The following is a 27,855-nucleotide window of genomic DNA, read 5'->3' as shown; positions in this document are numbered from 1 at the left end:
CAGATAATACAGAGGGGCTAAGGGCAAATTTTTCAAAAATGTCCAAGTGACTTAGGAGCCTAAGTCCCATTTCCAAAAAAGACTTGGGAGACAAGTCTCACTGAAAGACAGTGTAGACTTCTATGTGTAACCCACACGCCTCCTGGATGTGGTGTTCTGTCCCATTTAGTGGCAACGAGAGAGAGAAAGAGAGAGAGATTAATGAGCCTGCTCTACAGCCTTTGCTAACAGGCATATGGATTTTAGCTCATGCAGTAGAGGCTCATGCACTAAGCTCCAGAGATCCCAGGTTTGATCCCGCCCATCAATGACTGGGGTCTGTCTATGTTACATATGTGCTGACATCACACATGACACTGGTTCTGTGGATGAAGGGAAAGCAGTGGATGTATTGTTTCTTGACTTTAGCAAAGCTTTTGACACGGTCTCCCACAGTATTCTTGTCAGCAAGTTAAGGAAGTATGGGCTGGAAGAATGCACTATAAGGTGGGTAGAAAGCTGGCTAGATTGTCGGGCTCAACGGGTAGTTATCAATGGCTCCATGTCTAGTTGGCAGCCGGTATCAAGTGGAGTGCCCCAAGGGTCGGTCCTGGGGCCGGTTTTGTTCAATATCTTCATAAATGATCTGGAGGATGGTGTGGATTGCACTCTCAGCAAATTTGCGGATGATACTAAACTGGGAGGAGTGGTAGATACGCTGGAGGGGAGGGATAGGATACAGAAGGACCTAGACAAATTGGAGGATTGGGCCAAAAGAAATCTGATGAGGTTCAATAAGGATAAGTGCAGGGTCCTGCACTTAGGACGGAAGAACCCAATGCACAGCTACAGACTAGGGACCGAATGGCTAGGCAGCAGTTCTGCGGAAAAGGACCTAGGGGTGACAGTGGACGAGAAGCTGGATATGAGTCAGCAGTGTGCCCTTGTTGCCAAGAAGGCCAATGGCATTTTGGGATGTATAAGTAGGGGCATAGCGAGCAGATCGAGGGACATGATCGTTCCCCTCTATTCAACATTGGTGAGGCCTCATCTGGAGTACTGTGTCTAGTTTTGGGCCCCACACTTCAAGAAGGATGTGGATAAATTGGAGAGAGTCCAGCGAAGGGCAACAAAAATGATTAGGGGTCTGGAACACATGAGTTATGAGGAGAGGCTGAGGGAGCTGGGATTGTTTAGCCTGCAGAAGAGAAGAATGAGGGGGGATTTGATAGCTGCTTTCAACTACCTGAAAGGGGGTTCCAAAGAGGATGGCTCTAGACTGTTCTCAATGGTAGCAGATGACAGAACGAGGAGTAATGGTCTCAAGCTGCAGTGGGGGAGGTTTAGATTGGATATTAGGAAAAACTTTTTCACTAAGAGGGTGGTGAAACACTGGAATGCGTTACCTAGGGAGGTGGGAGAATCTCCTTCCTTAGAGGTTTTTAAGGTCAGGCTTGACAAAGCCCTGGCTGGGATGATTTAACTGGGAATTGGTCCTGCTTCGAGCAGGGGGTTGGACTAGATGACCTTCTGGGGTCCCTTCCAACCCTTATATTCTATGATTCTATGATTCTATGATCACTTTTGAAAACTGGATTAGGCTTCTAAATCGCTTAGTGTTACCTTAAGTAATTTAAATAAGGTCACACATTGTGCCCTGAGGCAAAACTGTCAACAAAACCAGGATTTTGACTCTCAATCCCCTGTTCCAACAACTGCTGCCTTCCGGATCAATAACCACATGAGACAAAAATACTTGGGTTTGGAAATAGACTCTTGTCTATATTGCCCAGTCCATCCATTTGAGCTCAGGTGAAATCTGCTGCATTTTTATGGAGGGCTGTTTATACAAGTAAGAAGAGGGAATTCAAAATCCCAAATATCTTTTAGAAACTAGAGAAAACTTTCCCCTTATTTCAGCCTTTAAGAAATTAATGGAAGCAAGATTTACTAATAAAGAAAGTGTCCTTGTATGTCTAAATCAAGTAGAGGTGGCTGGGTAATTTGAGCACAAATTGAATTTTAGAGGTTTATGTAATAAGGACAGCTATAAATAGAAAAATAAAATCATGGCAAGCATCTCCATAACAAAGTGTCTTGCATGCAGAAAGATGAGTAATAAAACTAGATGTGTAGTGGAATATTACACAGATTTTAATAGCTGCCTCGGTTTTCTATTTTATAAACCAATAGAAAGGTGAAAGGTCCTGGCTACTTATTACTTACTTAATGCCTCCATTTTCTTTTTCTTTTCTATGTTATATTAAAGTGCATACTGACACTGTGTTTTTCAGGTCCAATTATTTTGAATTTTACTGAGAAGGGGCCAAAGTGAAAGTTAATAACAAACTTCATGGAGTTGAGAGCTGCAATATGTCGTCATGGGCTGAACTCAGAGCCCAGCATCTTAACAAAATCATCCTCTTTACCAGGGTGGTTTTACTGTACAAGCTTTTGTGAAGACTTTAGCGAGAATACTGTACCGTCTTTCATACTGCATGAACCCTAAGCAGAGTCCAATATACAAAGTCAGTCTGAAATGTCATCAACCCCCCCCACCACAAAAACCCCAACTAGAAACTTACACAGAAAATTCTAACACTGGACTCTGAGGAATTTATAACTATTCCTTGCCCACAACAATCTTAATTATTCAACAAGAATTGTCTTACTATATTTAGCCTAGCAACAAGTGGATCACCCATAGTGGATTATTACAAACTATTTAGAGTGGGTTTTATTTCTTTGTTTGATTGTGTGTAACATCTTAGCTCCCACCATCCTCTTTACTTCCCATCTTGCTCTTTGTGCTCAGCCCAAGATGTACAGAAGACATTTTTGTTCTGCACTTTCTTGCCCATGGGCATTTTGGACTTAGAATCCCTTTCCTGACCTTTCATCTTTGCACCTCTGCACTCTTCTGCAAATCCTTCCTCAAAACACACTTTTCCCATGAAGTCTACTAGTCTAAATGGCCTCTCAACCTACCTTTATGCGTAAAACACAAAACCAGCCCAAACCTGTGCAACCCTCAAGATGCATGCCTCATTAACCTCAGCCAGTGCACAATCTTATCACTAAAGCCCCTGTCCTTCCACTCCCCTTACTGTTTGTCACTAGCCCTTTTTCGGGTAAGGATATGGGGCAATTCTACACTGCCTTGCACATGTGCATCTATGGAGAGTGAATGCAAAATGATAACAAGCTGATCTGGTAGCAAGTGACACCCACTTTACACAAGTGCAAATACCTTCACAAGGAACAAGAAAAGGAGGGTCAACCCAGCAGTCTTTATTGGTCTGTAACATGCTGTAAGCTTGCCGCATGGTGGAAATTACACATAGTAATGGTGGGAGGAAAACCTCCCTGTGCTGATTATGGTTAGTAATGACCACGAAAGCAACATGCTAAATACAGCAAAGATTCTGTCAGTTGGAAGATTTGTTAAATGAGGTCCCTTTTTTCAGTCATCTGAGCTTGGACTATTTCCTTCTGGAGCTGCTCACTGTTGTTCAGATCAATAACAATTACCTATATCTCTGTATTGCAATTGTACAGAGGTTACAATATGAAGTTACTAAAGAAGCTGGCTTTATTAAAAACGATTGCTTTCCTGTGCCACATGTTAAGTGGGATTTTTATATAGCTTTTTTCAGTTTACAGAACTGTAATTTTATGCAAGTTCCTGATGTTTGGTCACTGTCTAATTTGAAGCTTCTTCTGCACTCTTTACACATCAGCCTATTGTATTTGCCAGGGGGTGATTCTGAGAGGCTGCAGATGTTGCATCAAGACCCCAAGAATTCTGACTCCTTCTGTCTGTTCCTAATGCTCCTCTCCTCACTTCCAACCCAGCTGGCTTCCGCGTTCACAGTTGTCCTTCACTAATTTAATAAACCTTTATACAATGTACAGTTTTAATTGTAAGTATGGGGGAAGGCAATACAACCCACATCTACTCAGTATGGTGCTCTGTCCCTCTCTAGTGGTGGTTGGGTCAGATACAGAGATTGATAAGCCTACCAGAACTAGCTCTTTCGGATCAAGCTGCAGAGGTTTATACATTTACTGAAAGATTTTGCATTACAAGTGGTTAGAAGGGGGAGCGTGAATAAAAGAGATCAGGAAGGAGGAGGTTGTAGGTATCTGAGTAGGGTGACCTCAATAAATATGTACATATTAAGGGGCCCTAACTGAATGGCTCACCCAGATTCCCCAGTGGGATTGAACCAGTACTAGTATCGCAGAACATTGAAAATCACAATGCTAGAAGGAACCATACACTCCAGAGAACTATGAGAGTCAAAGCAGCTGTGCCACATACCACCTCTACCTTGTATAAACAGGGAAAATACTTACACTTACAGGTTGACTTTTTGGCACGTCATAAACACCTTCCTTCTTTTGGCTCGTCGGAACCTGTGACAGTAAATCAAATGCACAATCATCATCGAGGTAGGAGTCTGGAAAATTTGCAAGTTGTAGCTAAGTTACCTGTATTTTACAAAAGAATTAAGTCATTCTATGTGACTGAAATCAAGAATGATCCCTTTTAATATAGGGAATGTCTTTCAGAGGAGATGACCATGAATGGCAAAACTTGGATCTGGTTTTTGAACACCCCAAAGTTGCATCTGGGTATGAATTTCCATGAAGTTAAGGTGCTTTTGCATCCCTCTTCTACATAAGTGTTTGCTTTTTTCTAGGACGGGTCGGGGGGTACAAAATGGGAGTCATGTTTGGGCCAGGGCTCCATTTTCTCCTCAGATGAGCTTTTTTAATGGAGCTATCAGTTCGGCCAGCAGCAATATTAATGTCCTTGCCTCACCTAATTTATTACTGTTAATCAGAAAAAAACAACAACTAGTCTTGGAAGGGTTAAATTTTTATCAGTAAATGCTGTTTTCATCATACACACATGACCCAACGAAAAAATATTTCCATTGATGATGGCTGAAATTTACAAATAGGCAAAGTAAGAAAAATGCTGCTTGAGAACTTATTGGCATTTGACTTAAGGATATTTACTTTTTATATTTTGACAATTTGACAATTGTTGACAATTTGTGTTTTAATGGTGATACAGCTTTAAGTTTTTGAATCTCCATGTCGAACCGTAATTAAATAGCAATTATACGACCCTCACACAATTTCCTGAAACTGAAAATTTAAATAGATAAAAGTTGAAAAAAAAAGCTTAAAAACAAACATGGATATTATCTGTCAAAATAATAAAAAAAAATCATATTTTGCCAAGCCTAGTAAACACCCATATTCCTGGGGTGGGGCTAATCACAGGCCGCTATATAATGTGTGACCTAGCATTCTGCAACTCTTGATGAGAGGGAAAATGTCCTTTCAGAGTCTGGGGCAGCATCTACAGAAGCATAACGAGGGAACTGAAGTCATCGGCCCTTCTCCTGGGCACAGGCTGTTGTACTTTAGTAAGTTTGGGCCCAACTCTCCTCCTATGCTTGACAGTCATGATTTATAATGTGTGAGGAGAAATACCTCTGATGTCAGTGGAGTTCAGCTACAGCATGAGTGAGAAAGGGATTGGGCACTATCCGCTTATAAAGTAAATCCAAGAGAGCTATGATTTTTATGATCAGTTATGATTTTTTAAATCTGATTGTTTTTTCCTTCTAGAAAACACTGAAAGCCTGTTGTAAATGGGAAATACCAAACTTAATAGTGAAACAAATGTCCTGTACATATAATATACTAGTATCACCTTTATATTGACTATCCTTGTTCTTTGGAAGAAGGTTACGTTTTAGAAGTCAATGAGCTTTACTACTAAAATTAATCCTCACAAATTTAATAAAACATCTTGTAAATCTTTAAATAAATCTATTTTTTTGCCCATATAATATAAGCATGAAGAGAACAAATACTCTGAGAGAGATGATACAGTAGGTCAAGTCCACAATCTTACTGTAAATTTATCAGAAGTTACCTATCCAGTGATATATGGCACAACCTCCAAATTAGTCCAAGAGGGTGTCAGCCCCAACCATTCACACTTTCACAAAGCTCACATTTTATTATGATAGTGTCATTTTCCAAGAAACACTATGCATTTTAAATAAGAAAATATAGAGGAACTCATCAAAAATACCTAAGAGATTTAAGAGCAAAGTCCCATCAAAAGAGAATGGGACATGTTCTCCTAAACCTTTCAGGTGCTTTTTATTCCTATTTCAAGAATTTTCCTATTTCTATTTCAAGAATGACCAATGATAAGTATTTCCCATAGTGCTCTCACTGTGCCCTCCATTCTACTAAAAAATCCATCACATTAGATGTGTGAAGTTAGTAATAATGGAGAAATTCAATTTAAGGGAATCAACCGTCTACCCATTGGCAGACTGCTATGTTGCACCGAAAGATCAGGAACCAAGAATTTTCATTTAACAAGTTGCTTGGAGTTCTGTTATTCCTTGAGAGAGGTACAAACAGTACCTGAGAAGCTGCTGTATCGTTACTAGGATATTTTTCTTGAATGTAAACCAGTGCTGCCCATCACACTCTCTTGTTTTCCTTTCTTCTGGAACAAGGTGATTTGATTCAGCAAAGGTTGCATATACCAATTGTAAAGGCCCTGGTGCGCTGCACTGTGTTCAGTATTTGAACGATTCACCACTCTTTTTTAAAGAAGTTGTAACTTCAATTTTCACTTCTTTCAGGGGAAGAAAAGTTTGGACTCATTCCATTTAAATACCCCCACCCAGGAATCATTAGGGTCTTTGACACCTAACTCCTAATCATCATATATTTTAATGAAAAAGAACATGATACAACCTTGTGGCCACATCCTACTGAGTGAGGCACCCCTGGAAGTTAGATGTCTTAGCAAACCACAGTGGATCCTGCTGCAGGGCTGTAGAAGATTAAATCAGACCTTCTTGCTTTCCCCTTTCTATCTCACACTTGACAGCGGCATTACCCTACCTTTTACTGAGCGTCACAGTCATGGGGTCACATTTAGACTCTTCGGTATCTACCTTATCCCGTGTCCAAGCTCTCGTTAAGTTTTGTGACTCTTCCTTTCAGAACTTCTCTGCAATTTGTCCTCTCCTCTTTCTCCCTACTGCCAAAAGAGTGATCCACACCTTGTTTATTTGTTGCCACAAATAATACTGCCTCCTCCTTTCTGCCCTCCCTTACTCACCTTTTCCTCCTAGACATAACCCTGAAGCTTACAGTCTCTTTTGCCTTCTATAAAAGTGAAGGCCGTGTCTCCTTCGACATCAAAGTTCAGACTTGTTCTATTCTGACTGAACTGCCCTGCCTACAGCTCAGCTCCCATGTATGCCCCACGCATGCAGGAAAATGTTCACTAACCCTTGGGAATACAATTTTGATTCAAATATTAACAAAAAATTTTAAAGAGGTCTTTTTCCCTCAGAAAACCTTTTCATGGGAAAAAATTCCAAAAACACTACTCAAGACTCTGGACCTTTTTCACACTGCCCCTAATACCTGGAACAGTCTCCTCCTTCCTCCTAGTCACTCTCCCTCTTTTCCTCCTAATCGCTCTGAAAATTATTATACTGAACATGTTTTCCAACACTAATCTACTCTGGCAGGGTCACTTTCTGGCTATCCATATGAAATAATGATGATCACATGAATCACAACATAACTGATCTGAGCTCCTGTAGAGAATATTGCCCATAAATCATCACGTTTTCCCTTTCCCCTCCCTATCACCATATTCTGCTGTATGCCTATTGTTGCTTAGGCCTTGTCTACACTAAAGGGAAAAGTCAGTTAAGCTATGCAATTTGAGTTAAGTGAATAGCGTAACTCAAATCCACGTAGCTTAGATATACTTACCGCGGGGTCCATATTATGCAATGTCAACGGGAGACGCTCTCCCGTGGACTCCCCTTAGTCTTCTCGAGCAGGTGGAGTACAGGAGTCGACGGGAGAGCGATCTGCGGTCGATTTAGCGGGTCTTCACTAGACCCGCTAAATCGACCGCTGATGCATCGATCGCCGCAGGTCAATCCTTCGGTAAGTGTAGACAAGCCCTTAGGCCTGGTCTACACTGGGGGAGGATCGATCTAAGTTACACAACGTCAGCTATGTGAATAACGTAGCTTAAGTCGACGTACTTAGACCTACTCACTGCGGTGTCTTCACTGCAGTGAGTCTACTGCTGCCGCTCCCCTGTCAACTCTGCCTGCGCCTCTCGTGACGGTGGAGTACAGGAGTTGATGGGAGAGCGCTCGGGGGTTGATTTATTGCATCTAGACTAGAGACAATAAATCGACCCCCGCTGGATTGATCGCTGCCCGCTGATCTGGTGGGTAATATAGACATACCCTTAGACTGCAGGCTCCTTGGAGTACAGACCTTGCCTTCATCTTTGGCTGTAAAGCATCATAAAGATCAGTGATACTATATAAATAATATGAAATTAATTAATAAAGGCCCCAGTCCATAAAAATGATGGCACTAACATAAAACCAGCTGTCAGGTAAGGAAATGTGATGAAAAGTCCAGTACAGAAAGGACTCCTGCATGTTTGGTGGTCAAATCCCACAGTAACTAGTGCATTAGAAATACATGGGTAGATTAGATTAGATTAAATACACAGAAAAAGCACACACACATACACTTTGGGGTAATGAGTCAAAGAAAGAAATTAATAGAAAAACCATGCCTAATAAGAGAGAATGCAAGCTCAGTGATATTAAACAGTGGAATGTTATCCCAATAGTGAGATTTAATGTTTAAGTTTTTTATTTAACTAACTACCACTCAGGGACCTTTTGTACCTGGGGGAAAATGAACTCTTTGTACAACGGCCTTAGGTAGGAAAAGCAGGATGGCACCACAAAAAGAAGGGGTGAATAAGACCGAACAAAATGTCTGAGATGGAGGACACTTGTTCCTGGGGAGCCAGCCACCACAGAGAGAAACTGCCTTGAGTCAAAACATCGCTGTGGCCTGTCTGTCTTGTACACTGCTTATTACAGGCAATGAGGATGTGTCATTTCAGAGTGCTTAAGTTACAGGTCAATGAGGAGCTTGCAAGATTCCCATAGTTAAGTATGGACAGAAACAGTAACTTGTAGGAGACAGAAAGAATTAGGCAACAAGGAAGAATCTAGTTCAGAGGAATCTTACTAATGATACTAAACTGACTGGTTCTGAGTTCGTCAAGACCTGTAAAAGAAACAGCTTTTTCAATGATGTAAGTGTAATCGGAAGGTTGTGAGCACCTAGATTTACAGCAGCTAGGGAAATCATAAGGTACATTGAGACTAGAGTGCCATGGCCATTGGAAACTCTACTGTGGTGATACTTCAGTGTTTGTCTATTGCAATAGATAACTAACTAAGATTTGTGGTTAGCTAATCGCAGTGCTAGCCATATTCAGTGTATTGCCTGTAGTAAACGTAGAGAAGTACAAGGGATCACAGGTGAAACTGGCATGATTTTCATTGCCACCACTTAGGAAAGAAAACTTTCACCATGTCCAGCTTCTATCAAATGAAGCCTTGAACAATTCACTGGTGACTCAGAGGGCAGAGGCAGCACTTCCAGATCAATACAGATCTCATCCCTGGTTTACCATCCTTTCTTTCCATTTTAGCAAAACCTTGGAAACACAATGGTTATTCATTCACGTTCTCTAGGTCCCTCAGAACAAATGGTTTTGATTGAGTCTGGTCTGGCTTCCATCGCTCCTGGAAAGGCAACTGCCGTTTGTATGAATGGGCTCCTCTCTCTCATTCTTCTCAACCTCAGTGCCTTGTCTGATACCATTGACCAGGACTCCCTTCAGCCACCTATTAACACTTCTTAGGGATCTCCTTCACCTTCCTTCCCTGGCTTCACTGATACATTTATGAGGGGAGGGAAAGCTCAGTGGTTTGAGCATTGGCCTGCTAAACCCAGGGTTGTGAATTCAATCCTTGAGGGGGCCATTTAGGGACCTGGGGCAAAAATTGGGGATTGGTCCTGCTTTGAGCAGGGGGTTGGACTAGATGACCTCCTGAGGTTCCTTCCAACCCAGATATTCTATGACTTCTTCAACAGCTCTGCATTTTGGTCACCACCAGTCAAAATATCTTAAGCTGACTGCATGCATTTGATATGAAAATTATGGGGTAAGCAGGAGTATGACACTTACAGAGAGAATTTTAAATAAGGTCACTTTTCAGACAGCAACTACACTTCAAACCATGTGTCCTAGCTCAGCAGTTCTCAACCAGGGGTCCAGGGCCCCCTGAGGGGATGTGAGCAGGTTTCAGGAGTCTGCCAAAATAAACAAGAAAGCCGAAGCCCGAGCCCCATCACTCGGGGCTGAAGCCGAAGCCCAAACAACTTAGCTTTGTGGCATGGGGCCCATGGCAATTGCCCTGCTTGCTACCCTCTAACACCGGTCCTGGCTTTTAATCTGCAGGATGTGCAGAAAAGCAGTTCTTGTGGCACAGGTGAGCCGTGGCTATTGCATGTTGGGGGGCCCTCAGAAAGAAAAGGGTTGAGGACCCTGTCCTAGCTTATCTCCAAACTTAACACACTGTGTGTGCAGGAAAATACATTCACCCTGAGTGGCTTGAGTGCACTGGCAGCGGGCTACATAGCCTATTTTAGTTAGTAATGGGAGAACAACACAGCTTTGTAGGCTTAAATGAACATATGAACTTAATGAGCCAATGATTAAATTACAGAATGTGCTAAATCCCACTCATTTACTTGTGTTCCACCTTCTTACTCCTCTCTCTTCTGGCCTAAATCCCATTCTGTTCCTTTGTTCTTCTATTCTTTTCTTCATTCTTTCTTTCATTACTCTCTTTTTTTCTTTTAATTTCCCTCCCCTCCTCCTCCATTCCATCCCAACTTGTGTCTGTTTTTAAAGGTTTGAGTTACAACCAGATCAACCTATACTACATCCCAACAAAATGCTGGGGCACTTTGTAACTCTCCACCCTAAGAAGGATTTATTGGAATCTTGATTTTTCGGTTGTAATTTCTTTTAATAGAACAGAGATCTCTCTGTCTCCAGATTGTGATTTAAACTGAATTAAATAATCTTTTGATAAGTCCTGCACTGACCCCTGGAGGATGGACTGAATGACAAAAGGGGTATTTTAGATTACCATCAATGGGAGATTTGTCAGAGTACAGAATGCAGGACTGGGCTGTGTGTATGTGTATGCATGTTGTAAAACTGGATGCAGTTATAAAAAACATTGCAGATTAAAAGGAAAGAAAGGAATCTACTATTTGTCATACTATACAGAGTGCATAATGTTTAGGACCCTACATCAGTTACCAAAGATAAAGTGGATACATTTTGAAAGCATACTGAGACTGTAAAAATTATTTATGTAACTTGAATGAGGATGAAATGTCATGGTGAATGAAAACTAATAAAAGTGAACTTCAGTCTATGAAATGTGCTTTGCTAAATGTTTGCATTGGGTGCACTAGTAACACAGATGTAGCCATTTTATACCTGATATATGTTTTCTTCTGTTTCAGGCTCACGGATTGGCTCATGTCCAGCCTCAAACACAATGTACTATTACATCAGCCGCCAAAGAGGAAAGGTCAAAGATGAAACAGAAGGGAAAAAAGGCAATTTGGAATTCCAGATTAAAAAAAAACAAAACAAAAAAACACAGGCAGGTATTAAGGAAACAGGTTCAAAGTATAGGTTGGCACAACGATAACTGGTTTGCTGGAAAGCACAGAGTTATATTGTTTTATTTTTAATGAAAGAGCAAAAAAACAGACCTGGCTCTTCTTTAATGATTATTAGATCAACTTCCTGCTGCTTTCTCACTAGGGATACAGTCTGAAGCCAGTTTCTGCTCCCATTGAAGTAAACGGGAATTTTGACATGGACTTCAATGGACGCAGGAACAGGCCTCTGGGCTGCATAGCCATCATTCCCGCCCACACACATATTTATTAGTAGTGAATAAGAAAGCTAAACCAAAACTCAGAGAACAGTTTGATGCTTATGTCACAAGTTTCATAGTAATAGTTTGCTACTTTGCTTTACTTTTTTTAGGTTACAGCTTTACAGTCCTTACTGTTTAGGGTTTTCAAAATAAAACTTTTAGCCAAGTTTTTCAAAAGTGAATAATGATTAAGGTTGTCTCCATTTTGGATGCCTCCTATGGGGCATTTCAACGGGGCCTGATTTTCACTGAAAGCTCACCCTCCTGAAACCAGGCTCCTTTAAAGTGTATTAAGCTGGCATGCATAAATAGAGGCACCTGAAGTCTCTAATTATTTCTGAAAATCTTAGCCTCAAATGAAATAGCATTTCACATTATTAGGATCCTACGTTTCCAGCAAAACATTAGAGTGAGTATGCACAACAGCCGACGTCTTTTTAAAAATCTGACTAACTTGCTGGATGTAAATATATTGGTGTATTTCTAAATTCATCACCTTTTCCATTAAGTTGGAAGAAATCATAGCCTGAATAACGTTGGGCTTTAAAGTTAGGCTCTATTATTTAATAAGACCCAAACTGCGAATACAGCAAATCAACTGGTTATAGTAGTCAATTCCATTTTTCCCCCTGATACAAATATTGATGCTCTGGGAGAAATTCTGGCCCCAGGCAAGTCAATGGCAAAACTTCCATTGACTTCCATGGGGCCAGGATTTCACCCTCTTTGTTGTTTTCAAAATAGCTTATGTTTTTGTTACCTTTCCCCCAAAGATGTGTCATTATTTCTGGAGAGAAAACTTTCAATTCAGTTTCTAAATGACATTCTAAACTAATATTTAATGTTTCCATCCTATATTGTAATATTACATATTAGTATTATTATTTAGAACTTAGTCTCTAGTAAATATTCTGCTTTGAGATTTTTCTCCCTCTACTTAAAATGTATTAAGTACTACTCTATTTAAAATGTATTAAAACTCTCCCTCTACTTAAAATGTATTAAAAAGCAGTACTTTGTTACAACGGTAGCCTGTGTCTGAAAATAGGATAATGTATATCTAACTATTTCTGAAACATAATCTGTACAGCTTCAGAAATTACCTGGTACACAGGATCTTCTACATCTTCTTCCAAAATTGTCTACAGCAAAGAGGCCAGGCAGTAAAAGCAAAGAACATAAACAGCAGAGAAACAAGACTGTATTCGGAAATTAAAGGACAGCAAAGAAATGAGCTCATTGTACGTTAAAAATAGATATTTCTTTTTGAGTTTACAGATAACTGTTGTGTTATTGCACAAGGTAACTTTTAATCAAAGCTGCACCTTGTCTGATTTTATTTAAGATGACACATTCTGAAGCAAAATTTGAACTGTGCTACAATTACCAGTCACTCTTAAAACAGATCTACCCAACATGCTGACTTCCACTAAAATTTGTCACTCTAATTCGAAGCAACACTCCCGATAGGAAATGAGTAGATCATTTCATGTTTCTAAGATTTTCATCTTTCCCAGTGTTACAATTTCCATCACTGTTTAACCCTACGTTGACACAGTGAGAGCTGTTGCCTTTCCATTTGTCCGTGTGGAGCATGATCCTGAAACCCCTATCACTATCCTCTGACTGGCAATAAGCTAAGCACACATAGATACCTGGTATACTGCTTGTTCACACTGCTTGTCCTTTTGTGCCTTTTTTTCCATTTCTTCCCTTTGTTTCAATTCATAAATGAGCTGAAACAGGTCTCGCAAGTCCAGAATTACAGGCTCAGCCTATTGAAGCAAAAACAGTAAGTAAGTTTTAATAAAGGAAAGACGACTTTTCCCGGGGTCCTGTTGGTAGAACAGCGATAGCTATCTTTCAAGAGAAGGAAATTCACACTGACTTAATTTCTACCTTGTTTATATTAGTTTAGAAAACTGAATCTAGGCTAAGGTTCATTTCTATATAACTAATTATATTTGCAGATTAATGATAATTATACTTATGAGTATTGAAAGCATTGCTTATATTTATTGGTGGTTTCTAATACAACGAAATTAGGGCAGATTTTATGCTAAGTGGCTATTTGTTTTCTATCATTTTCTGTTTAAATGAGTCTACGAATATACGTAAACTTATTCATTTTGGGGGAGGGAGGGATAGCTCAGTGGTTTGAGCATTAGCCTGCTAAAGCCAGGGTTGTGAGTTCAATCCTTGAGGGGGCCATTTAGGGATCTGGGGCAAAAATTGGGGATTAGTCCTGCTTTGAGCAGGGGGTTGGACTAGATGACCTCCTGAGGTCCCTTCCAACCCTGATATTCTATGATTCTATGATTTGTATTCCGTCAATGTATCTAGTTTAATTAGAAAGGAAAATAATTACTAATTAGAAGGAATACATCAAGAAAAATTAAGAAGGGTGAAGTACATTCCCTTTTTCTCAGACTGGTATTGCTAATCCTCCATCTAAGAACTTCTTTGCAGACACATTTGACAGCACGTATTTTGCACAAACAAGCTAGCATGCCCTTTTGAACAGCAACATAATAGACATAACTTTCAAAGTGAGTTAAACTATAGAAAATGACAAAGATTTGATACTTACTGCCTGGGCGGTTTTTATTGCCACAAATCTATGATTTCCTTCCTTTCCACACACATATCCAAAGGCTCGGTGGTCTGTGATATCCTTTGCAATGTACGAAATTTCATGAACTGCATGATGGTGCTGTAGTAGCTATTAAAAAAGCATACCAAAACACATCTATAAAAACATTCCATTTAAGCTATAATTTCATTCTCAAGACACACATTTTACCTGTGGCTTCGTATGTCTACCAAATTTTAAAAAGTCATTGCGTCAAAATGAATAGCAATGTTTGGAGAGTGCAATCAGTATGGTACCGAGGCGATCTCTAAACAAGTGTTTTGACCAATTTAAGCATTGTGTTCATGTTTTGCATAAACGTTTCTGCCAATGCTTTATGGTGAGAGATAATTCAATAGAAGTATGATATTATTACCTAATTCTGACATATGAAAGTATTCTAGGCACCTTAGCAATTGATTTTATGACTAAAATTTATAAAATAACAAGCACCACCTATCTGATTATCAGGATTATGGCTCCAAGCCTCTTACTGGATCCATGTGGGAGGACTTCTATGGCAGCAGAGAGCCACACTGACTGTAGGACTGGGGCCTAAGGCCTGATCTTACTCCCTATGGAATCAATTGCAAAATTATCAGACTATAAAATTGTATTTTTAGAATTTCATTCAGGGAACCTTGGAGCGGCAAAAATTTACTTTTCTAGAAAACTCGTGAAATTTTTCCCCTTTTTGGTTTGAAAAGGGATTGGTTTTTAGTTGACAATGGCCCATTTCTCTCTGAAAAATTTGCAAATTTTATTGCAAAACTGTGTATGAAAGGCCTGTTTTTGATGTCACAAGAAAATATGAAAGCACCCAAATGCATGGCTTTTCATTTTAATTGTGAACATTTCTATACAGCTGTATTTAATGCAGTAAATAAACTAGCATCCTCTTTCAAAGTCCTTCTGAAATAAAAAGGCTTTATAAAGCCTGGTATAAAAGGGGCTGAGACCCCATAGTCTACCTCAGGTCCAGAGACAATATAGGAGCTGCAGAGGCAAATATATAAGCAGCAGTCCCTTTGTCCATGGAAGCGCCAAGCCCATCTCTTTGGACCACGTAGAGAGGAATGCCATGGACGGAGCTAAGAGTACAGAAGAGTAGCACAAGTGATGACCCCTTAAGTGTAACCAAGGGCAAGCCAAGGTTTGCACCAACTGAACCAAACCCCTCTACTACGTCCCCGTCTACACCAATTATTGAGTCAGGGCTACCTCGAGTGTAGACAACTCCTTTATATGTCTGTTCTCAAACTATTTACCTAAAATGATCTACTTGTCTGAATTTCTTACTTCCCACATGTCTCCTGCTCTTCACAGTCTAAAAGGGATCTGATCTTCCAGACTGTAAAGAGCAGGAGACATGTAGGAAGTGAGAAGTTCAGATGAGTAGATCATTTTTACAGTCTAAAAAGAATACCACTCTCAACTGCAGACACAACCTCAGAATCTGGAGGATCAGATTCCTGCCCTTTTTGAGAAAAAACACATATGGACAATCAGCCTGGTACCCTGAGCTCTAAACAATCGGTTATGTTTACAGTCAGTTTAAAAACATTTTTTGAAATGTGTGAAAACACAGCGAGTGTGTGTCTGTGTGTGAGAGGGGTGCGAGCAATGAGATTGCTGTAGAAATGGAGAATGAAATTAAAATGGAAATGTAACATACAGGATAGAGATGACTGCTTTTAAGACAAAAGACTGGATATTTTTTCATTTTGTTAGTGTCACACAACTTTTGGGGTTCAAGATGGCTCATGTTCAGGCTAATGGGTGTACTGCCATTGACTTCAATTTGAACAAGGCTGGGTTTTAGATGGCTGTTGTTCATGAGAGATGCCGATTTCCCAATGTGTTAATGATGTAAAACTGACGATGAGATCGTAGTTATATAATATAGGGATATTGATTTTGTTTATTCTCAGCTCAAGTTGCATGCTCTCTGTAACAGTGAAATTAAATGTTCCCCTGTCTCTAAATGCTGTATATTATAGAGAATGTTATCTCAGACTCCTCTTAAATAAAAGTTTTTTATTGATCGCCAGGCAGCATTTTGCACTGAAATTAAACTCGTTCCTGGTAGAATTAGATTTGAAGATTATTCTGACGTGGAAAAATATCATCTACAAGGCAAGACATCAGATGGAGACATTTTAATTTATTTGGAAACCCTCATTAATGGTTCTAAAATCATTACATTTGTAATTGGTGATGATGCTCAATATTGCCTTGGTATCAAAATAAGTAAAGGTGTCTGCAGCTTTATCCTTTTGCATATTTCACTTTATGGAGTGTTTAGAAAGATTGCTCTCAAGAAGTTTTCATTGGTCAGAGAGAGATTCTGAGCTCAAGTGTCATAATTTCGTCCAGCCTTGGAACACATACATAAAATGAAATGTTGTGCATACAGTTGTACTGAAATGCAGATGAACATAATCATTTGAAATTGTTCTTTTGCAAACCTAGGTGAGTCTATGAGTTACTTGATTTATTTTTTTTAATTTTCAACTAACTTAATCTAAACTTTTGGCTTAATAAGTCTGTGCCTGATTCTTCTCTACCATACACTTACACTGTTGTAGTAAATTGGAAGTAACCCCATTGCGGTCAATGGAGTAAAATCTGTATAAAACTGGAGATCAGAATCATGTCCTGTAGCTAATCAGATATGGTAGCATTTAACCCCCACTTTGCACTGGTGTAAAGTGATGGAGAATATGGCCAGATGTTTCTCTCTTCTCAAGCAGAAATTAGAAATGGCCAGCAGAACAAAAGAACAGAGTCAGTCTACAAATACATGATCTTTATAGATTGTGATTAATTTAGGAGAATCCACCAGACGCTAATTTAATCTGGCCTGTAAAATATGACTAATCGATGCAAATATTTTCTTTATCCAATGAGTTTTATAATACTGCTTGCATTCAGTTACTACTCTTAAACACTGTTCCATAGCCCCAACCAGAAATGAAACAACGCCAACCCCCCATCGTTCAGTTGGAGCTGTTGTTCCACACTCAAGTACTCATGCTCACATTCTAATTTTCTCTCTCTCCTTCTCTTTTATCCTCAGGACTTTTATGATGACATAATCCTGCCTCTAGAGGATGATGGGCATATGAAATAAGTATTCCATAATTCACTCAAGGGGTGTTCATCAGACCCCCTTTTATTATCCTCCCTGATACATTACTTCAGCTGTGATTTGACAATTTTACAATATCTTTGCTGAGTGCTTCTATGAGCCATTTACCAATTTATAAATGAAGTATCAAATTGTTTGGAGGGCTGCAGTATGACAGAACAAATTACAGCGATGGCTTAATTTGTATTATGGTTCAATACAGTCAATTAAATTCTGCATAAATTAGAAAGTAATTTGCTTTACCATTTAAACCTTCGTTGTTTTAAAAAAATCCATTATACATATCGTCGATATTATGGTTCGAGTCTGTATGCAACACTATCCGCAGTACAAAATATACAGGATTCAAAAATACGATAAAAGCATGGATAAGTAGCCACACACAGGATAACGAAGAGTGGTATACACGACTGCTCAGTACTCTAGCTGTTCACAGTACTTGCAGACTCGCAAGGCTAAGGGGAATGGGACCTCATTAGTACAGCCCTTTTGTTTTCCTTACATTTTTGGACGGATTTTCTGAATTTGAAGTTTAGGAGATAGAGTGGCAAACAGCACTTTAAAAAGCCAGAGAGCTCAGTCACTACCACCATACAAAGCAGGCCTAACCCTGACCTGTGCACGAAGAACAAGTAAACAGGCTTTGCGCAGGGGGTCTCTGAACAGGTTTGGCAGGTGGAGTGGTGGGCGGAATCCTCGATGCAAACTATGGTGTAGCAATGGGCCTGTTTCGTCTTTGGTACTGCAATTTAAGGGTCGCTGTAATGTCCACTGACCCCGCGCTCCCCTTCCACAGGCACTTTTGGCCTCTGTACCTACCTAGTCATTATTTTCTCTCCTTTTTCTACAGTCTGTCCTCTGCTTCTGCCCCTTTCCCATGTTGCCCCCTCCGTACACCATACTGAATTGATTGAGGTACCTCAGAGATCAGTAGCATTTCTAATTTCCCTCAGGCTGCTTAGAGCCTGTCATAAATTTGTTCACCCTTGATCCTCATCTTTCCCCTTGGATTTCCATGCTCTGGCCTCCAGTTCTCCTGAATCAATTAAGCACTTAGAGAGGCCAGCAATCATGTCAAATATGAGCGTTGGGTGGTGTTACAAAGTCACGGCCATAATATCACTATTCCCTTTTTAATGAGGCTGCCTATTTACTGAGTCCTGGGGCAGAGCAGTAAGACTCCCAATGAGAATTATCCTGCAGGGAAAGCAGCAAAGCATCTTGTAAATGGTGCCCAATCAATAGCAAAAATCACAAATAAAACAATGTTATATTTATATGGACAAGGTCCACAGGGATTTCATATAAAGAACCTTTCATATGAATTAATTTACCCGATAAGCCTGCTTTCAGATCAGTGGTATCAACTGACTCAAATTTATGTGCCATTACTGTCACTTTTAGCTTTGTGAGAGGAGTGAGAGACCTCGTCCACCCATTTTCTATATTTCTATTCCTATTTGATATCTGTCAAGAGCATTTCCTACTCCATTTGAGCCAGCAATCTTTTAAGGCTTTGCAAGAACTACTTCTGCATGCTGGGTGAGATTCACTTGTGCATGGAAGACAAATATAATAAGGTCCTCTGCACCACTTAGGCTTTATTATAGTTTTCTGTTTATAGTTATCTAGCTATACATACATTCTAATGACAACATATATACAATATTAAAAAATTACTTTAAGGGCCACAGTTGCAGAAATGCTCAGAACCTGCAGCTGCCATAAATTTTGACTCAAGTTGTGACTGCTTAGCACTTCAGAAAATCCGGCCATAAATGTCCAGAGCTCTTACTAAATAAGAATTTCAGAATTTTAACTTGTGGAGTAAAATTATTGCATCCCCTTAGTAACAGGCTTGGTGAACTGGAAATGTAATAGCATGTTTTACCACAATTTACGGCACCATGTTAAATTAAAACAATGTGGCACTGCAGTGATTCTGAGATTAAGCCTTGTCTCCACTGCTGCCATCAAGACAAGAGAGGTACAGAAGTTTGGCTAGTTTCTCTTCTAGATGTGAGACTTTGGTACAAATATTGATGCTGCTTTGGTGCGCACACGCACATGCATGCACACACACAATCATTTTCCCTAAACACTTTTCACTTCCATCTTTCTAGCAGTCAGTTTAATGAGAGACCTTTTGGATTTGCAGGGTTAAATGCAACAGCAGTTCAAAACATCTATTTCTACCGTAGGATGGACTAGTGGCTTAAGCAGCAGATTTGAAATACCAAGGTTCTCTAGAATTGCAGGTACAATTAGCAGCCAGCTTTACACCTTTCAGTAACAGAGAGACTGCATTTCATGCAGTTTATGGTATGTAGGTACTTCCTGTAGGTCCTCTATCGACATTTCAGATCCCATTGGTAGGGATTTTCCCTGGTGATCTCCATTAGGGCGCACCAGAGGGCTATGATGATGATGTCCACCTTTTGGCTACCTTCCACCCTAGGGGTGCCTGCATTTCAGTGGTATTATACGTATACATTTTCGGGAAAAAATATAACAGCTTCTACATCAGAATTCAAATGTTGGTGAAATGGAAAAGAAATCTGCAAATCAGTTTGCAACATGAACTTTTCAGTGTTGATTTTCTAGAAGTTAGCATTTGGGGTGGCAGATGGAGTGGCAAAGAATTTGCCTACGGAGCTATGTGGTGAGGGAGCAGATGGGGAAGTGCACTGAGCACCGGCTGCAGAAATTCTCCATTTAATGTGAAGTAGTAAAGAGGATTCAGCTTGGTGTATTTCAGAGCTGTAGTTAAACAGTTTAAAAATCATTGACTACAGCACAAAGCAAACATGAGCAGAGGTAGAGCCAGAGTTCCTTCACTGGGAGAGCCAGCTGGATTCATCCCTGGCATTTCTCTCTCCATCTCTTTCTGATAGTTTATTGGCACATTCAGTTCAATTCAAGAACACTCTGGCAACATTTGTTATGTCAACAAAATTGTAAAAGCAGAGATAGAATCATCTGGTCTCTAACAGAGGTAGCTACAGTCTAAACAGGGAAGGCTTCACAGTGTATTTGGAATATTATTTCCTATGTGAATTTGTCATTGCTGTTGATTTTTGAATTGGTGGCAAGTTGCTCTTCTCCTTTCTCCCAGGGTTAGGCACAGTTTTTGCACCATCGTTTCTTTTGATTGAATGTCTGTTATAATGTCTGCTAATTTTTCTAATAGTTACACAATAGCTTCCTGGATTGTGTTTGAAGCCCAAGCAAGAAAGGGTGTAAGTAAATAGAACACCCAAATCATACATTTTTTCCACTCACAGATCCAAACAATTTGGTCAGTCACGCTTAAGCTTTCAGCAAACCTGAAAAATACACTTTGATTAAATATCCAACTTTTATGATTTGGGAGGTGTTCCCCCAAATCTTCCAAGTAACAAACGGAGTTATTTATTTGGAATATTACCAGCAACACCTTGCAACTCACAAGAGGAAAAGCCTAGAGAAATGTTGTGGCTAAACAAAATATGAGATGTGGGACAGATCAGAGCTTTAATCTTACCATAAGAAGCATACTTGTAACACTTGAAAAGCAAACAGTAAGCACAAATTGCCGTATATCTAGGAAAGTGTCAGTCCCTTATTTATATACTGAATAAATAACTCCTGAATATCTATGCAAGTATAATCATTCTGCCCAAATACCCAATTCTGCTATACGTTGTGAATACAAAATATATATATAACACCAGGTATATTTGTATGTAACAATGGTGCACTGTATAACTGTGCATATATTTGTGATTAATAATGTAGCACCAGGTACTTGTGGTCTCATTGTTTCATACTCTGCACGTATAGTATATCTTCTATTTGATGCTCTAAACAGGTGGGGAAACTAAGGCATAAAGAGATTACATGCTTTGTCTAAGGCCACACAAGAAATCTGTGGTAGACCCAGCATTAGAACCCAGTCCTCCTGACACCCAGCCCTATGCCTTAACCACAATTCCATGCCATCCTTCCTATATAAGATCATATCCCAACTATTCAGCTATGTGTATTTTACCATTTATATGCTAAAAGAAAAGGAGTACTTGTGGCACCTTAGAGACTAACCAATTTATTTGAGCATGAGCTTTCGTGAGCTACAGCTCACTTCATCGGATGCATACCGTGGAAACTGCAGCAGACTTTATATATACACAGAGAATATGAAACAATACCTCCTCCCACCCCACTGTCCTGCTGGTACTAGCTTATCTAAAGTGATCATCAGGTGGGCCATTTCCAGCACAAATCCAGGTTTTCTCACCCTCCACCCCCCCACACAAATTCACTCTCCTGCTGGTGCTAGCCCATCCAAAGTGACAACTCTTTACATAATCAAGTCGGGCTATTTCCTGCACAAATCCAGGTTTTCTCACATCCCCCCCACCCCATACACACACAAACTCACTCTCCTGCTAGCTCACGAAAGCTCATGCTCAAATAAATTGGTTAGTCTCTAAGGTGCCACAAGTACTCCTTTTCTTTTTGCGAATACAGACTAACACGGCTGTTACTCTGAAACCTGTCATTTATATGCTGTAATGCTGGTAAATGCCATGGACACCTGTAACGAGGCCCCTAAAACACAAATACACAGTACTAAATAAAATAAAAAGTACACTTCATTAGATATGATTATCTAGCCCTTTGATGCGATAACATTAAAAATCAATAGGCTAATACAAATAACTGAGTGTGTGGAACCTAGATTGATTGTGAATGAGGTGGGATATAGTTCAGGGTTAACAAATGAACAACATATTAAACTTCTATTGACGATTTTTTGGACAAGGTTTCTTTTCAATTTAGCCTTCAGAAAGAAGCATCTCATATTTTAACAGTCAAATAAGCAAACCCAAACGGGAGCCTCTCTTGTGGTCCTGAACATATCAGTATAATATGGTAGGTTTCACATCCTGGCTGAGACACCAGGGATTTACACAGCTCAGAAACAAATAAAAGAGTACAAATTGAACCTGGTAGCACAGAGCAAGAAAAGTGAACAAAGAGCAACATGACAATTTGCAGTTTGATTGCAGCGTGTACCGCAAAATGGGTTTGGAAGCAGGAGTTTTGAGCATGAATATGACTGAACCCTCTCACTGAAAGAGACTGTCTGTTCTGCCGAACATTTGCAAAGCTATGTGTGGCTGAAACTGAATGGTCCACCATTGAAGCTGTTTGACCCTAAGCCATTCATTCAGTCTTAGCGGACAATAGGTAACAGAATTTCTCCCTTGTGGAAAACAAGCACAGGAGGAAAAAAGGAAGTTGTAACCTTTGGAATGTTCTCCAAGCATGAATGGTGCTCTCTTCAGATGGCTGGCCTTTAAAACATGGCTTCCCAATGAAAGGAAAATAAATCTGTCTAATCCCTGAGCCTCTTTAGTAAGGACAGATTTTACCCACAATAACTTGAGGAAAGGCTTTTGCAAATCCTTCTAAAAGGAATTTCAGTGGATATTCTTTATAAACACAAAAATCATACCCGATGTTGCACACTTTCAAATTACACATACATTAAAGAATTGTGTCTGTACCATAAATGAGCATGTAAACGTATTTGGCAACATTAAAAAATGATCAGCTGTTACAATGGGCTCAACCTTGCAAGCTGCTGAGCACCGTAACCCTGACCCAACAAAGCACTTCAGCACCTGCTTAACTTTAAGCATGTGAGCAGCCCCATGAAAGTCAGTCTCTTTTTCTAGATGACAAGACTGACGCACAAAAATGCTACATCACTTGTCTAAGCTCACACAGAAAGTCTGTGGTAGAACCAAGAAGAGAATCAAATCACCTAATCACCTGTTTAAAGCATGTCCTTCATGCGTTGCTGAATTGAACCCAATATGTACATTCATAGTAGCTCAATGTATTGAATTAGTCCTCAGAACCCCCTCTGTTAGGTAGGGAAGTTCTGTATTACTCCCATTTTACAGGTGGAAAACTGAGATAAGTTCTTCGGGGCAGGAACTATTGCCTTTATTTGTGTTTGTATATTGCTAAGTACATTGGGGCTGTGAATCTGATTCGGGCCTCTGGGTGCTACCGTGTTAGGGCCTGAAACAAAGGTCATTTTGGATATATCTACACAGCAAAGAAAAACCCGCAGTGGGTCCATGCCAGCCGATTCAGGCTGAGGGGCTGTTTCATTGCTGAGCAGACTTCTGGGCTCAGGCTGGAGCCCGAGCTCTGGGACCTTCCCACTCTGCAGGGTCCTACAGCTCAGGCTCCAGCCCAAGCTCAGAAGTCTACACGGCAATGAAGCAGCCCGAGCTCCGCAAGCCCGAGTCAGCTGGCCCAGGCAGGCCACAGGTTTTTCTCTGTTGTGAAGACATACCCATAGTTAGTCAATGAAGTCAGCGAGGCCTTACTTTGCAAGCACACATCCTAATTGTGATGAATAGGTCTAGCTGATGTCGCTGAAAATTCCAGGAACCTAATTTGAGAAAAAAGAACACTCCTATGATAATATATTTCTGTCTAGCTCTCATAATTTGTAATAATGTCTGACAAAGACCAGATACACATTTAGTTATTGTGCCTTGGCTTGGAAAGCAAATGCTAAATTGCTCATGCAGAAGATCCATTTATGAGATATATGAACTTATGAAAAGAATAAAACAAAACTGGAATGCATACAAGGGCAATTTCATAACATCTCTGCAAAAGTTTTAAAGTTGTTGAGTGTATTGGGGGTAGGAACTAGCTGGCTAAATGTAAAAGCTTTAGCCAATTAGTATTAATTCCAAGTTATATTTAAAATATGTACTTGCAAATATTGTTCAGGGACAAAAGAAATCCTAAAGCACAGAAAGCAAAGTCTTTTTTTGTAGAGCTTTGGAAAACCATATACTACACAGACGTTATATTGCTGGATTTCCTGTGATCGACTGTATTATTTTTCTGTCATTTCTGCCCCAGTTTAAATCGGTTGTTTACATCAGGCTGGTCAGAAGGGCTACATTATGAAAGAGATGATGAATGATGAGTAAAGGGTTACATGACACAGAATAATTAAAAATTATGTATGGGCCCTGGAAAACTGTGGATCCTGGCTTTGCATGAGGACTTCCATAGGCAAGAGGACTTTTGGAGAAAGTCCATAATAATAACAAAAAATACTCTAATGTTTTTGTCTCCAGAACATAAAGGCTCTAATACGTCTGACAGCTAATAGAGATTCTCTTTTACTGCAAGTGGTATGTATAGATGATAGTACAATTATCCTGGACTTGGTGGATGGGGTTGTATTTGGAAGGGTGGTAGCGGAGCTGACTGGGCTGTGTAAACCTACCAAGTCTGTTTGTAGAAAATGACAATCAACCCTTGTTTGGAAGTTTGAGTTAGAAAGAGTCTGGAACCCCCAAACACACACTCCTACTTTACTACAGCCCTGCATGTTACTTCTTCATGGGCCTCCTGGCTAGTGCCAAGAAGCCCCCACCTCTATCAAGTTTTGAAGAGGGGCACCGAGTACCTGGAAAATTCATCCTGATTTTCATACACCCCAAAGTTTGAAGGTAGACAGTTCATCCCTTTATACAAATAAGGCCCGTACCTGAAATATGGATCTGCATTTTGATCACTTCTAAAGTTTAGAGCTGTTCAATTCTGGGGTTCTTGTTCAATGCCATCTCTGTATTAGATATTATACTGACACCTTATATTGCCTTGTCTATGCACTGGATAATATGAAGCACAATGTTCACTTGTAAGAAAGTTTTTTTTGGCTTTGGGGGAGGAAATAAGGGGCAAATCCTTGCCCCTATGAAAAGCTGTTGAGGTCTGCAGGGACCTGGGGAAAATCATGCCCCAAGAGGGCCACAGCAGCCTCAGGGCTGCCACAGCCCATGACTGCTGCACTCTCCCCTATCATGTACACTGATCATTGGACAGCATAGCCACGAATATGCCAGCCCTGACTCCCTACCTGCTGTGAACAAGCCTCCAAGCCTGGTCTCTCTGATCTCTGGTTATATTTTTCTTTGATATACTCTAGGGATTATGGAGCCCTCTACTGACTGGATGTTGAATCTGGGAGGGATATCCAGTAACGAGCCAGCAGGTTCATTACAGTATCAACATATCTGGATATTTAGACTGGGTTTATCATCCTGGACTGTGAGTGCTTTTCAAGAAGCTATTACTCTTAGGAGGTCTTTTTTTTAACCTTTAGAACAAAAAAGAACAAACACATTCTTCATCTCATTAAATGGTATTTCATTTACACAAATCACAATGAATTTCTTTATATGACACTTAGGAGGGTTGTTTTTTTTTTTTTAAATGCCTATAGATTTAATATATGATACACATCCCCTCCTGGAACTTGTTATTTGAAAAGCTCATCCCTGAAAAGCAGTCTCAGACTCTGCTGATCTGGCACACAAACTTTAAACCTCAGAGTTTACAAAGAACATAAAAAAACACTCGGATCGACAGTGTTAAAATTCAGGGTGCACTGGGTGGTCAGCAAGCAGTAACCCTCTTTAACCATAAGATCCAAGTCATAATGTTGGAAAGTAATCTGCAGGAGTCTGCAGAAAAGCAAAAACAGATGAAAGGGAAAAGTTGCAGCTGCCATATTTGTAGGCCATGGGTTTGTAGCAGTTCAATTTGACTTTAAAATAGAGCGTGTGGGTGAGGCTTCTACGTGGCGGTGAAGGGGGGGTGGGGAAGGCTGGAAAGGCATTATTCACTCATAAAAACCCCACTTCTCTGCAAACCACTATCTTATGTTCTGAATCCATTAATGTGAAATCGAAAAGGTGGGGAGATTCAGAAGAAAACTTGTTTTACTCTTCCCAAATGTGGAAAGTGACTTTATTCATTACGAAGGAAAAAACAAAACAAAACATATTTCTGAAGAGACCAGAGCATCCTAAATTACTCCTTGGGAGCAGTGTACTGTTCTCTATAGTACGGAATGTGTAAGACATGTTCAACTCTTCATCTGTCTCCAGTGGTTTATTAGCCTTCTAGTGTCAGGCCTCAAAAGAATACAGAACAAACACATCTGCTAACAGCTAAGTGAGATTTCCCTTTAGCTTAATTGCAGAAAGTTGTGAGTTCTTTTTTCCATGCTACCCATACATGGAAAAACTGCAGAACATGTGGTATGTATGTACTTGCTCATGGATTGTTATCCATGACTTCACTGATGCAAAACTATACTACCAAAAGACATTCTTCTGGTACTCAGTAGATCTCTATGCAACACAATATACTGTTCCAAATACAGGAATTCTCTGTAAGCTTATGGCATGGTCGTTGACAAAGATAAGAAACAATCTCTTGCAGGATCCTTGATAATTCCAAAACTGGTAAGCTACACCCACAGGACAATACAACAGTCCCTTTGTCTTAGGACATACTGAATAGTAAACAATCATTGGGTTCAGTATGCCTGAGTGTTAGTGATAGACTTTACATGACCATTAACTCTAAAAGGAGTAGTTTGCATATAATACATTCGGCATAGGAACCTGCGGCTTTCAGAATACACAGAACAGTAAATGCTGCCACTTTGTTAATAAGAAATACCTGCAAATTTTTCATGCCAATTTATAGTCTGTCCTTCGACTGGAAAACAGGATAAATCCCTGTGATTTATGACTGTAAGTATCAAATGACCTCAGATAAATTCCAGGGTATGAATGGGATTATCACTGTTTCATTTTGTATTGTTTCCACAAATACCTTAACTGGTGAATAGTACATCTGGGGCAAAACCTGTGCGTGTTTTTGTCTGTGTTTTAGCTGAGTCTTAAAGCTAAAAAATAAAACACAATTTTAAAGGGAAACCTCAAAGAAACTCTGAAAAACAACAAAAACCTTTCAAATGCCCCTTTTTAAAAAAGGTTTCTTCTGCCTTATCCAGAGGAGGGAATTTTGGTAGTCTCACTCAGAAGTTGCTTGTCACTTTCTGTTATTACAAATCTATATTTCAATGAAACCAATACAGCCAATTTTAAAGTTCTGCCACACCACTATTCACAAGACAGAGATCTAAGGCTTCCACTCACACATTTAAATGCCCAAAGTTGTTTTTCCCCCTTCTCATTTTCATTTAAACCAGATTTAATGCTCACTTCCACTTTTCAGCCTCTAATTTAAATCTCAAAAGCCAAACTCCAGTTAAACAG

The 27,855-nt window shown here is 39.9% G+C and overlaps 1 protein-coding gene across 21 annotated transcripts in view; it reads right to left on the bottom strand.

The window, feature by feature from the left end:
* Positions 1–27,855, bottom strand: part of DAB1 (DAB adaptor protein 1) — a 697,001-nt gene that overhangs the window by 46,917 nt on the left and 622,229 nt on the right. For 15 of the 21 annotated variants that reach the window (XM_075131817.1, XM_048860469.2, XM_048860464.2 and 12 more), the window contains 5 exons: positions 14,500–14,631; positions 13,565–13,684; positions 13,013–13,051; positions 11,459–11,524; positions 4,339–4,398 (listed from right to left, as the gene is read on the bottom strand). In XM_075131817.1, the coding sequence (XP_074987918.1) occupies positions 4,339–4,398; positions 11,459–11,524; positions 13,013–13,051; positions 13,565–13,684; positions 14,500–14,631 (417 nt within the window). The remainder of the gene's footprint in view (positions 1–4,338; positions 4,399–11,458; positions 11,525–13,012; positions 13,052–13,564; positions 13,685–14,499; positions 14,632–27,855) is intronic. The other 6 variants (XM_075131815.1, XM_075131820.1, XM_075131821.1 and 3 more) reach the window with 3 other exon arrangements.

This window comes from Caretta caretta, chromosome 8 (assembly GCF_965140235.1).
Source record: "Caretta caretta isolate rCarCar2 chromosome 8, rCarCar1.hap1, whole genome shotgun sequence".
In the NCBI taxonomy this organism is placed as follows: domain Eukaryota; kingdom Metazoa; phylum Chordata; order Testudines; family Cheloniidae; genus Caretta; species Caretta caretta.
This window is presented reverse-complemented; position numbering and strand designations above follow the sequence as displayed.